The 13,668-nt window shown below is 49.1% G+C and overlaps 1 protein-coding gene across 3 annotated transcripts; it reads left to right on the top strand.

The window, feature by feature from the left end:
• Positions 1-47: 47 nt before the first annotated feature.
• On the top strand, positions 48-4,705 carry LOC102090986 (F-box only protein 2). 3 transcript variants are annotated; one of them, XM_065038025.1, is made up of 6 exons: positions 48-181; positions 1,683-1,953; positions 2,541-2,667; positions 2,763-2,858; positions 2,995-3,130; positions 3,557-4,705. In XM_065038025.1, the coding sequence occupies exons 2-6, from the start codon at positions 1,704-1,706 to the stop codon at positions 3,689-3,691; spliced, it is 744 nt and encodes a 247-aa protein (XP_064894097.1). In that variant the 5' UTR covers positions 48-181; positions 1,683-1,703; the 3' UTR covers positions 3,692-4,705. The 3 variants fall into 3 exon arrangements, with proteins under 3 accessions (XP_064894097.1, XP_021137436.2, XP_005514305.2); XM_021281761.2 differs by having other exon boundaries at positions 1,679-1,953; XM_005514248.3 differs by lacking the exon at positions 48-181 and adding an exon at positions 1,009-1,494 and having other exon boundaries at positions 1,679-1,953.
• The last annotated feature ends 8,963 nt before the right edge of the window (positions 4,706-13,668 follow it).

The raw sequence follows: 13,668 nt of genomic DNA, 5'->3' as shown, positions 1-13,668 counted from the left end.
GCCTCGGCCCCACCTGCGCTCCCCGGACACGGATGTGAGGCCGCCGCGACTCTTCCGCAGCGGGCGGAGCTCGGGGCGGACCCGCGGCCTCCCCGCCCGCCCACACGGCCCTTTATCAGGGCGGCCCGCCCCGGCCTTGGCCCGCCCCGGAGCCGCGGCCGCCCGCCCAGCAGCGCCGGAGGTAGGAGCGCTCGGACTGGGGGGACACCGCGCTGGGACACCGCGGGTGTCACCGGGGGAAGGCGCAGATGGGAGAGGGTGGGGGCGGAGAGGGTGTCAGAGTGCGCTGAGGGGGACGGGGGTACCCCGGAGGGTGCCGGGGGGACAGGGGAGGCAGCCGGGTCTTGCACCCCAGCCCCGAGTGCATGGGGATCCCTGCCGAGCAAGGGGACCAGCCGTGCTCCATTGCCAGGCCGGCAGCGGGCCGGGCATGTGCAATTCCTGCGGGAGGGGAAACCTGCATCATCTCTTTTTGCATTAAAAAACCCAGATCACCACCCAATCTTACCCTTCAGGACGGTGGTGGAAATGGAAATGGAAAAAAAAAAAAAAAAAAAATTAAAAGGAGAATACTCAATGCTACCTCCATAAAAGCCAAGGAGTTTTAAATGACAGTTGGCTCCTGCAGTGCAGATAGAGGACACAGGATAGCTCTGCACCTAGAACATCTGGATTTAGGATGCTGCTACTGTAGTGGCTCCCTATTTCAATCCCCAGCCTGCCAGATTTGGTGCTGCCATCAAGTACCATGCCAGGACATTTCACATGCTGTGTTCCCAGTGCTCTCCTGGGCTTATTGACTCACTCCTGGGGAGTTTGGCTGCATCTGTGCAGTTTGCTGCAGTCTCAGCAGCTTCCCAGCATCAGGACTCAGCTGAGATAAATGCAGTGTCACAGTGTGTCCCGCACTGATGACATGGGGCTCTGGACCTGCACACTCATGTTTCTGTATTCCTGGCCCCAGACCTCAGGGCAGCAGAGAGCTGTTGGGAGTCAGTGCAGAATTAGCACATGAAGCTAAAGCACACACTTCTGACTTAATTGCTCAGGTTATAAGGCCATAGAAAAAGGAATAATAGAGAATATCAACTGAGTTATTTTCAGTTATGCTCAGATCTATGTTTTATACAGGCTCATGACTAAGGAGATCCTATGCCAGCCCCTTGAGGGAAGGCCTTTTGGATGCAGGATGAACTACTGTGAGTACGGTTGGCAAGATGCTCACCACTGATATTTAGGTACTGCTTTGCAGCATCTGTCATCTGTGATGTTCTTACAGGCAGAACAAACACCCATATGCTGCCCCCTCTGCAGAGGAACTCGGGGCTAAGATGCCGATTTTTGCAGCAGCAGAGATTTCTAGAAGGACTGGTTCTGGTTGGGGAAACTGGCACTGTCCGCGATTGCAGATGCCAACTACTTGCATTTTGTGGATGGATTTAACTACAGGCTTCTCTGAGATCAAAAAATATTAATCTGCTCACGTGCTTCAAGGTATTAACTTAATAGGGGTGGGGCCTTGAGGTTAGGAAGCAATCTGTGCCCCCAAAGTCATGCTTTCAGACAACATGCTTATTTCTTCTTTTTTCTAATGTGTCAGTGTTTGACATCACTGGGGACAGGAGACCCCATGTCTGAAGGACCCTGTGTCACTGCTCTTTTCCCCCTTCTTTCTCAGAAAGTTCCATCCAGCTGGCCTGAGGATGGAGTCCCTCCCCGAAGCGGTCCTGATCAGAATCCTGGCTTCCATACCTGCGGTGGATTTGGTGCTGGCGTGTCGCCTGGTCTGCTGCCAGTGGAAGAACCTGATCGATGGAGCTGCGCTTTGGATCCTGAAGTGTCAGCAGGAAGGCCTCACTGGAGCAGAGTCACAGGAGAATGCAGAGAACTGGCAAAATTTCTACTTCCTGAGCAAGAAAAGGAAGAATCTCATCAAGAACCCCTGTGGTGAAGGTGAGAGACAGCCATAAACAAGGCTGAGATTTCATAGATGTGACCAGTCACTGGGAACTGGACATCTGCAGTCTTTGAAAAAAATATTTTAGTTACCATCAGGTTGCAGCATTTTATTCTTGCATGCAGTCAAATCATTTAATGGACAAGAAGGCCTTTGATAATCAGCCTTTGCAAAGGGTTCTACTTGACGTCAACTCTATACAAGCCCCTGCAGGGATCAGAATCCCACTGGAGAGGCAAAGATGTTGTTTGCAGAACCCCTGTCCGGTGCAGTGACAGTAACAGCACCTGGGTTTCCAGGTTGTTTCTTGCCAAACCATGGCAAGAAAGGTCAAGCCTTTCCCCCAGGTACATAGCCATTTTGGTGAGGAGCGTTAAACTTTGTTAATATTAAGTTCAACCAGACTAATGTTTTATGCCTGAGCTCTACTTAACAAACATCTCCATAGTCTACATACAATATTAGCACTGCATCTATCATGGTACCTTTCACAAGCAAGAGAAAGGTTGTAGTGAAAGATGATTGGATTTCCCAGGTCCGCAGAAACTAAGACTCATCTGAGTTTCTTTTATGCCCTTTGCAGAAGACCTGCAGCACTGGGGAGAGGTAGAGAACGGAGGTGATGGCTGGAAAATTGAAGATCTCCCAGGGGACTTTGGAAAAGAATTCCCTAGTGAAGAAGTCCATAAATACTTTGTTACATCTTATGAGTAAGGCTGCTTTCTTCACTTATTCAGGGAAGGGGACATTTTTCATTTCCACAGTCCCAGGAGAGATTGTGATACCCATTAATATCTCATTTCAGGTGGTGTCGAAAGGCTCAGGTCATTGACCTTAGGGCTGAGGGCTACTGGGAAGAGCTGATGGATACAACACAGCCTAAAGTTGTGGTAAGAGACTGGTAAGTAGCAAGGATGCCTCAGAAGGCAGGCAGAGAGTCAAGAAAGAAGGAAGGGCAAGGAGGGCATATACCTGCACTGGGCCTTCAAACCTCACCCACCGCACAGGTGAGGCCAGCAGCTGGGATCTCCTTGCAGGTACGCAGGACGCAGCGATGCTGGCTGCCTCTACGAGCTCTGTGTGAAGCTGCTCTCAGAGAATGAGGATGTTCTGGCCGAGTACAAAAGTGAGACTATCACCATCCCCCAGGACAATGATGCCAGCTGGACTGAGGTGAGTTACAGCTGTGGGCTCAGCAGGTGACACCCAACCTGCATGAACCGGGAATATTTTGAAGCAAAGAGAAGCAGGAGAGTTCTCCTGGAGGAGAAGGCTCTGTTGTGTTCTGTGGAGCCATGAACCTGTGATTGAACAAAGGTATCATTCTGGAAGGCTGCCTTACATAAAACTTGGAAACATGCTGAGCCACCACTGCAGGTATAAGCTGAAGGAGATTCCCAATGGGGAGAGGTTCAATGGCCTCTGAACAACAGTGGGATCAAAGCTCCTCCCAGTAACTCCCACTGTAAATGTCCTCTTGTTACCCAGCCTGGTAGGTGCGACTGGGGCAGGTGGGGTTGAAGGCTCTGTGCACTAAAGTAGGGTGGGTTCATGGTGTTTTGACGCTTACCAACAACCATTTTATCTCTCATCCCGAAGATCTCCCACACCTTTTCTGACTACGGGCCTGGAGTCCGCTTTGTCCGCTTCGAACACGGTGGCCAGGACACGCTGTTCTGGAAGGGCTGGTATGGTGTACGTGTTACCAACAGCAGCGTGACAGTGGAGCCATAGCTGTGCTGAACTGGGACACACATGCTGGAGCTGAAATCCCTCAGAGCATCCCATGGCCTTTGGATGGTTTCTGCATGGTGCTGCTTGCAGGCTGTAGAACATACAACCTTTCTGTTCACGAATGTGTGTACAAGGTGCCAGGGGCCACCATCCCTCTTTCCTCAAGATGACTATGCAAAGGATGCAAATAGATTTGTGAATGTACCATGTTAGACTCAGCCTCACCACTTGCACTGATGTTCTCCATCAGGGAGATAACCTAAAAATCCTGCAGACCTCACTTCTGAGCTGCTAAACCCTAGCACCCAGCCTGAGCTAGACACCCCTCCTGCCGCTTCCCAGACTTCGGCACTCCTTAACTTTAAGCGGTAATTTGGGCATATTTTCTGGAAGTTAAAGAGTGGGGCAAAAAAAAAGGAAGAAAGAACAGCATAGACCTTGTGCTGTTGAGAACACAGCAGAAAGCTGCTGTTAGCCCCACTTGGTCTCAGTTCTTCCTGCCTACTAACAGTGTGTGTAGAACATACACGTTTCCCTCCACTCCATGTGCTCACTGACAAGACAACACTGTACACACCCCCACCAGTGCCTCTTGATAGCGCTCAGGGCTTTGAGCCACCGTCCTGGACACCCAGGCTTCCCTGAGCCCAGCCTGCCCTGCTAGTCAGGCCTCTCCAAGGAGCATCCCCTTGATAGAGCTGGTGTTGCCTAGAGAGAGGGCCACTTACATTTCTGTGTCCACCTGCCTGTCTTCCCTTCCTGGGCTGCCAGCACATGCATCTTTGAATGCCACTTTGCATCAAAGTGCACCCTTATGAGCGCAGTGTAACTACTACTACCCGTAGCCAAAGGAGAGAGCATCCGAGCTGCTCACTATGTGCATGCTCTGCTTCATCAGGCTTTCTGCACTGCTGCACCTGGATGCCTGGGGCACACTGGCCTCCCAAACCACAGCCCTGCCAGGCCACAGTCCAGGCAAACATAATAAAATAACACAGTTTTGTGTGGATCTTCCCCTGTGTGCTGGCTGTTTGTGTTCTGAGCTTAAGCATGCTTTTTCCGTTATGTGGAGTAATGTCAAGCAGTTCTATCCAAAAAACAGGAATCACTGTACCTTGTATTATACTATGAGTCTCCCAGAAAAAAGTACATGCTCTGTTCCCTGACCCAGCACCCACCTCTGGGACAGGCCACTGAACACCAAACACACACCAGGAATGTCCTCCAAAACACCCCGTGCTGGAACAAAGCAGCTGGGTGATGAGAACCAGAGGGAGAGTTTGACATAAATTACTCGCTTTTGGCCAAGAACACAGCATGAATACACCTCCTACCCTGCCTGCTTTAATACTCAGAGGCATTAAGAGAAGCCAAAGCTGCAGCACCCCACGCAGACCTTTCCCACTCCCAGCAGCTGACACCTGGTGTCCTGGGCAGCCAATTGCATCTTGGTGGCTGCAGCTGTATGAGATCCAACTGTAATTTTCTGTTTTACAAAGCCCACCACAGCCAGTCCTGGCTATAAATGCCATTATATATAAAAGGTGGTTTTTTTATTTTTTCATAATAGCTTTTACAGCAAGTCTCTTGCAGAGCAAGAGAACAGAGCAAGATGGGGCCCTGGCAAGGAAGCACTAGCATACATCTCTTGTCAAGTCTAATTGAATTTTTCTATATGAAGCATCTATTATTACCCACCTGAGGGGTTTGTGGACAGATGGAGGAGTTTGCTCCCACTCCAGGCATTCAAGACTGGGAATGGGAGAAAACAATTCTGACAATTGCCTGCTACTTGCAGCCCAGCTGTTCTATCCAGCTGTAAAAAGCGGGGTAGTTTAGGACAGTGGTTCCCCCTAAATCAAACAGCTTCCAGATGTGGGAATGGCACCTCCCAAAGGCCAGGACAGCAGGGCATCAGCCACACCTGCAGCAGAGGCTGCCAGCCCAAATCTGCAGTCGATGTGACTACAGTCACAAGCAACTATAGTGAATTAAATTGGTAGGTCTCATGGAAGCTGGAAAGCATAACTATTACCCGAAACAGCTGCACAAGTGGGCTGAGCTCCTTACACAGCAGCCTGTGTGTAAAGCAGAGGTACCCAGACAAACCAGAGTAGGACACACAAGGTACATGGTCAAGATTGGTGTGGAAGGAAGAGAGGAGCAGAAGAACCGAGCTGCAGTGACAGCAGAGGGCAGCCGGGCTGCAGGCAGCGAGCCTATCCCTGCCATCAGTGACACCCCGTGCTTTTTGGGAGTACAGCTGCCACTTGGGCAGCAGACGCTCGCAATACACTTGTCTTCAAGACTGTAAATGCACTAAGCAGTGAAAGCTTTCTTGAACACAGATCAAGGCCTGCCTTTCAAATTCCACCGGAAGCAGCACGACTCGCCCAACACTATCCCAGGGCATTAGTTTATTACATATATCGCTCAAATCAGCAACATTCCTTTCCTTGCAGAATATCTTCTTCTATTAATCCAGCCCACGACTCAGAAGAATCGCACCCAGAGCAGCAGGGCTGTCTGCATCCCCACCTACCCCTGCCCAGACGCACACAGCCGCTCTGCTGCCTTCCCTGCCAGCAAAGTTCAACAGCTGCCCAGGGAGGCGGGAGTCCCAGCTACATTACACATGCCCTTGGCTCACCTCCCTTGCAGGCACTTAGAGCGACTCATCTGGAGCTGCTATCTGTGCAGACCCATTAACCACAGAGCAATCAGCGTTCCCAGAAAGACAGAGAGGCCACAATAAAGTCATAAGAGTGCTCGCTGTACTGATGGATTGTCAGGGAGCACATGGAACTGCAGCAGGTACTGCCACGGACCGCACAACGTTCCCTTTTGGCTTCACATCGCTCTTTTCCATGTGCATGTCCAGGGCTGCTGCTGCATAAGGAGCGAGGAGATGAGAGATAAGAGCATCTCTGCCCACCTGCCCCGCAGGAAGAGGCTGGTTCTGCAGAGCACAAAGCTGCTTCGCTAAGGAAGGGCAGGAGATGGGGCAGAGGAAGGGTGACATCAGAGCTCTGCTACTTGCAATCCTTCCAAAAGGTCCTGGAGTCAGCGCCATTTCCACCTCACCACACACCATGCAGCTCCTCTCGTGAATACTGACACACGCAGCATTGCAAAATGAAGCAGATAAAATCCTGATCCAGATATGAGTAATGACTTTGCATTTTTTTGTAAATTAAACCTAATCTTGTGTTGACTGTGCTATACAAGGAGAAATAATGAAATAGATTAAGATGAGATCTTGTTCACTCTTGCTGAACAAAAGCCAATTAATTGCCAGCAGGCTTATTGTGAAAGTCTTTCTCCTCTTAGACAAATACAATCAGGTAGAGTCTAGGTGCTGGTGGAGGTGCTCACTGGAGCAGTAACTCTGCCTGGACAGATGAATACAGTGCAAAGGCTTAGTTAACCACGTGGAGACTCCTACCTTGCTTCTTCCTCAGTCTCTTGACAATTTGCACGTAGGAGAGAGATGCTTTAGAACCAACAGACACCCCCCACCCAGGCACATAACTCAGGCTTGCCTAGTCCAAGTCCTCCTGTCGAAGGCAGACCCCTCCCCACCCGTACGTTGCTCCCAACACAGATTCATCCAGCCTTTTTTTAAAGCTTCCTGGCTCTGAAGGCTTTACCTCCTGCAAATCCTTTCTTACAGCCCTTCAGCACGCTGAGGTGTTTCCTCTGTTATCCAAGCTAAATCTCTGCTGCAGTTGCTCTGCTGCTTGCCCGCTCCGCAGCAGAGCCGCATTCTCCCTGTCTGCCATGATGACAAGTAAGGAAATCATCCCTGCCTCTTCCTGATATAAAACAGAAATCTGGGGAAAAGCAGGGATTGTAGGAAAAGGATCCAATGTCGTTGCTCTCCTGGGAAAATGAGGGATAGCTTGGTACAAAGACTGACTGTGGGATTTGATGAAAGGCTCCAGCGCTGCGAGGCGCATCACTTGGTAGAAATTCAATCACCACCATATGGGAGCTCTAAGCCACCACCAGCCTTGGGATGCAAGGAAAGTGCAGCAGATGTTACGGCATTGAAGGGCATGGAGAAGAAAACCCTGGTTCTAGCTGGGAAGCTTCGGGGTAGGGACAGAAACCAACACCAGCAACAGAATGAAACCTCAATCTGCCCTATCCTGCCAGTTTGCAACAAGCCCTACTCTTCTGGCAGTACTGAGAGCTCTCCACATCCCACCAGGGAGGGAAGCTGTAACAGTGAGAAATAAAAGGCATCGAGCAAATTTGTGGCCAATTTACCTGCAAAAAATACTTCTTACTTTCACACTAAGTTAAAAAAAATGAAAAGTAAAGTTGAACCCTGTCAAAGCCTGCAGCACCGGCACTGACAGACAAAAATGACCTAACAGAAAAAAAATGGGCAGGGAAAGTGATTTTCCTTGCCTGTGTTGCCAGGGGAATTAAATCTTGGGTTTTTTTCCCCATCACCACCGAGTGGAATAATCCGATATATTAAACCTAATGTGCTGCTTGTATTTATTGCTGTGTATTTGACCTAACAGAGTTTTATTCCTACATTAAGAATAAAACCATTCCGGAAGGCAAGCTGCAAAGCTCTAGATCAATTACTACCTTCTCCAACAGCTGAAAAGTGAGTTACTTCTTGTGAAAGCAAAAAAAAGTAGAAAATAATAATAAAAATAATAATAAAAACCCCTCTTTTCCCCTTGTGCAATGAGTTCTGCACTGCAGATCTGGCCGAGTTAGGTAATATTGAGTTTGTTTCTAAGCAACATCTAAAATAAATCAGGCAGCAGCCCCAGTTGCCCTTTTGAGGTGCTCGTGTCCCCCTGCGGTCACCAACCATCGCAGGGAGCTCAGCGCCAGCCGCAGGGACCGCGTCAGGTTCAAGTGCACCCAGCAGCGACACGATGCGCAATAACCCATACAAGGCAGCTCTTGTTGGTAAGCAGAGAAAACTACAGGCACGAAGCCAAGGAACACAGTGCTCGAGTGGGAGAGGGGCTGGTGGAAGCGGGCAGAGCAGGGGGATAACTCACTGATCCAAAAATCACTGCAACAAACAGGAAAATACTCCTCCTTGTACCCAACACCAGCTCCTGGGTGGCACCTGGGGGGCTGTTTGCTGGAATATCTGAGCCGAGACCCCTCAAAAATCAGCTTTTCACAGAGAGCAAGGAGCACTGAGACTTGCTGATGCCACTATTTCTCATGACATGGGCAACACCACCTGGGGCAGGGGGTGCTGAAAATGTATCGTGGTACATTTGAAGACACAGAGGACTTCTTTCTTTTCTACAAATGTTAACAGTATCAGGGTTTGTGAGGAAAACCAGATAAACTGAAGGAAATTATACTGATTTGTTGCCATTGGGTGTTTCAGCTCAAAGAAATGAGAACCTGCTGTACTTACAGTTTGATGCACTCCTTACAGAAAAGGAGATGCTGCTCGTAGACAGTTATGAAGGTCAGTGCTTCCATTCTTAGCAGAGAGCTGGGTATTCAGTATGGATGGAAAAGAGCTGGGGAAAGGGACTGGTACAGGCAGACAAGCCTAAAGAGCAAGATCATCTTTACCAAAAAGAAAAAAGCATGGGAGGCATTCGTTCCTGATCTGTATCTAGACAGTGCTTGCTTCTTCTATGACCATAGGTAGGAGATGTGTCACTGTCCCATTTGGGCACCCAAGCCCAGAACAGAGAGGACATGCTGGCACCGACCAGCCTCTCTCGTTAGCAGTGACCCTGTGATGCAGATGTGACAGGAAGGTGGCCCAGATTTTGTCTGATGACAAAGAGTGACACTGCTATAGGGCATGGATCCCACATATCACAGCCTTGACCAAAAAAACCCGAAGTGTGTTATCCCAATATCCTTGGTACTTTGGGGATCAGTAACCTCAAGAGAGACCTAGTCCCACACCAAACTGCTGGATTCCTTCCCAACATGGTCACCAGGGATTCTGTGCATCCTTCTGCAGTGTTTTCACCCCATGCTCACAGCCAAGTGACAGACATCAAGGACAGCTTCGATGCCAGACTGGACACCATCCATCACATCATGAGTCAATCAACACAGAGCCCACTGAGGCATTCATTTGCTGCTTGGAAATCTTTTAACGGCAGCTCTGAAGGCTGTTTAATGACAGGGATGTTTCTTTACACTGTCTTTCTTAGGAATTCATTCTAGCAGCTTCATTATGAAGAATAAATAACAAAGGCACATGGCAAAGGACTCTTTGAAAGTCTATGGGGACAAACTTCTCCCGCTACTATAGACATCCCAAGGGAAAAAAAAATAAAGAGAGAGAGAAAAGAAGTGTAGCACTTCTGAAGAGATCAGTAAATAATGAACAGGAAATCCTTTCCCCAGCACTAAGTCATTGGAATTCCATGAATAATTCACAAAAAAGCATAGAGATGCTTTCCTGTCTCCTGGGTGCTCCTTCCAGGACCAGCACAGCTGAGCTGGAGGCTCCTCTCCTAGACGCAAAAGACTCCAGAGCATTCCTGAAGACCTCTGTGCTGCTGGGTTCAATGTGCCGCCTGCGTGGTCTCTCTGCATTGGCTCTTGAACACGTCACTTCATGTCAAGGTCTTGGATCCCCACTCACAGACCTTGAGACAACTCTACTGCCTGATCCCCTCCAGACCAAGCCCCGCAGGAACTAAATCCATCCCAAGGGACGGTCATGGTACAGCGAGGGGACCAGGGCTGGTGACATCTTTGTCCCACTGTGTGCCAGTCATCTCCTCTCTCCAGCTCTGCCAGCTGCATCTTCAGCTTCCACCCCATCAGATAGGTCTGAAAGCTCCATTTAGCTGAGCTGCATCACTCTGTGCCTTATTCTTAACAAACAACCACCACAATCCTCTATAAACCCTTTCTTTTCCACAGCTCAGAACACTTTAAGCTTCCCAACAGCCATAAATGAGATAATTAAACAATAGTGCTCCTTTGAGGTAGGATAAGGATATTAAGAGATCCCCTCAGACCCCACTGAAACGCATCCACCTCTAGATGGTATTAGGAGCTGGGAGGATAATGTAAAAAAGTCACGCAGACACATTTTGCTTCCTAGGCCCCCTCTAAGTTTTGACCCAGTCGGGATTTTCTCAAAGTATATTATTTGAAATTAAGTTTCCACCATAAATACTATGAACAATTTTTGTAGCGTGATTGCAGGGATTAGAACTCCTTGCTATTTTAATGACAGGTAACAGGAGGCTAGGGTCAGCCCAGCCCTGTGCCAGCATCGGCCTTTCAACACAAACGATCGAGCGTGCAAAGCAGCTTCCACAGGGAAGAGGGAAATGAATTCCTCCCTGATCCCCCTCCTGAGCTAAGCTTATCCCTGAAGCATGAGATTCAATTACCCTTATCATTATTGTAGCTTGCCTCACTAGAAATGTTATTAGCAGTGATGAAATTATCCAGCCCTGTTTTACACTGGAGAGAAGCACAGGAGGCTCCTCACAATGGCTGCGAGGATGCAGATGCCCTCCCGAGCAGAAGGGGAAAGGCTCTTCTCCACATGCCACACAGCCCCCCAAAGGAAGGCCCAGCACCCTGGCCTTAACTTGCGCAGCACACCTCTGTCACAGAAGTCACCATCTGAGGACCACGAGAACACACCACAGCTCCTAGGGCCCAAAAGAACTTGCGAACAGAACTCAGCATGTCAGCAAACAGCACGTCCAGCAACTAATGAGGAAAGCAAGCCAGAGCCATCAGGGAAACAATTAAGTTTGAACCAAACCAGTAATTCCCACCATGCCCTTTATGGTCTTCTCTTGTTAGGTTTGGGTTTAAACAGAGCTGAAATCAGCCTCAGCCTTGCTTGGAAGAAACAAGTGGACTACGAACGCTGCAAGGAGAGCTCAAGTGTGTAAGTAGATTTGGGGCACCCTGGTAAAATGGGAGCATACCTGTGTAAAAAGGTAGAAAGGACACTTGAGAAGAACAGAGTGTTGGGCATCCTGTGCACAAATCTGTGCTGGGGGAGCTGAACATTTCATCTCGTCAGTCTCTGGTTTCCCTTTGCACACTTGGCACCCCTGGACGGGTTTCCCTTCTCCGGCCAGCTCCAATCTCTCCTCAGCTGCTTCTCCCTTTGCAGCAAGATTTAAATTCATCATTGTTTTTAAGAAAACACTTAAAGAACAGAGCAGAACTGATAGCTAAATTAAACCTGCTGAGAGTGCCTGTTTAATTGAAAATGCCATCTGTAATTTAAATGTCAGAGCTGGGATGGTTATTAAAACCCTCCTTGATTACTGCGCCTCATTTCACAGTTTCAAAACAGACAAGAAAAAGCTGCAAATGGGCCATGTAACACAGCACCACCAAACAATTAATAAGCCCCCCTGCCACACAGCAGTGGGGGCCAGGCAAGTTCAGTCCTGCCCCACAGCCGTGGCTCCTTGTCCCCGTGTCCCCCATGGCTGGGCTGGCTCTTGTCTGTCCCCAGTGCCAAGCTGACCCCAGCGAGGTTACTGCCAGCTCTGACGCAGGGGAATGGAGAAAACAAATCGGCAGCTGCTCAAGCAGCAGCACCAAAGGCAGCTTTGCATTAAACAAGCACTATCCATCATTCTAAGACTGCAGTTAATAAACCACAAGGCCTCAGTAAATTAGAGCAGGAGCCAGAGGAGCATGCAGGCCACCATAACCACACACCGCAGGTCACCTCCCATGTGTCCCCCTTCTCTGGGACAGGAGGGCAGCCAGCACCCCCCAGTGCCATGGAGGAGACTGATGGGAGCAGAACAGGCTTCACAGACACCCCAACAAACCCATCACCAGCCCTGGGTACACCAGCACACCCACCTCCTTGGCCACTGGTCAGGCTGGGGGTGCCCCAGTGCCAGCAGGGCACAGCACACCATGCAGACCCCCCTTTTCTGGCTGAGCGCTGCATGCAGTGGAGACGCTTGTTAAATTAATCAGTACCGCAGTGGGAACACCAGGAGCACAACTAATTAGTCACTAATGGTCATTGTGAGAGTTGGAGGAGACTTTTAATGAGCACCTGGCCACAGCGCTATTGCCAGCTGCCGCTTTCCATCTCCACTACTCACTTTACCGTTAGGTTTAGCCTGGGGTGGTGCTGGGGGTGAAATCCGTCACTAATATCAGAAGCAGAAGAGAGCAGGGAGAAGGCATCCAGTGCCCAGGGAGCTATTGCCCCTGCTCTGGATTTTCTGCTGTGTCCAGCTGTGGTCAATAGTGCAGAAAAGCAGCCAATGAGGTTTGGCATACAACTCTCCCCACCCCAAACCTTGACCTTCCTGGTTGTTTGTAATGTTATTTCTTATCTTCACGATGCAAAAGAACATAAAAAGAAGTAATTGGGAAATTAGAAAACATGTCAAGAGACAAGCTTAGGACAAAGTGTAATTAATATCACCCCTCAGCTTCCTCTATGAAGTCCACTGTAATTAAACGGTAAAGCACTCCGCTTTACATAAAGAAAGAAGTGTGCATAAACAGATTTGTATTACAGAAAGCTCAGCCCACATTAAAAAGTGCAGTAATTAAAACCATAAAAAGCTGTAACTTAGCTTATTTGCACTTAGTTGCTCATGGATTTAATGAGAACAGGGTTCACACGAGCTCAGTCTGGACTAGCAGCGTGCAAAGTTGTTGCAAGGCACATGCAGCCTTTTGGCTCTAGTATCTCTGGGTTTGTTGTGAATCACATCAAGGCGGAAGGGTAACGGCATCACTGACAAAGGCTGCCACAGACATGGCATTCACCTGCAAATGCAACTTTCTTTGTGCTAGTTTAACAAGGTACAACTGCTGTCTCTGTGGCACACAGCAATTAACGGATCTGCAGGAAAACTGGCGTGTTTTGCCCCTTTTCTACGCATCTCTTCACTTATTGCTTTACAAAATATAGTCCCTTTGTTCTGGGTAAAAAAGCCCTTTCCTTTGGGCAGGCAGGCTCTGGAGAGTTGTAGCCATAAAAATCCCAGATT

Source organism: Columba livia, chromosome 21 (assembly GCF_036013475.1).
Source record: "Columba livia isolate bColLiv1 breed racing homer chromosome 21, bColLiv1.pat.W.v2, whole genome shotgun sequence".
In the NCBI taxonomy this organism is placed as follows: Eukaryota; Metazoa; Chordata; class Aves; order Columbiformes; family Columbidae; genus Columba; species Columba livia.
The sequence above is the reverse complement of the archived record's forward strand: the minus strand, read 5'-3'. Positions and strand labels throughout refer to the sequence as shown.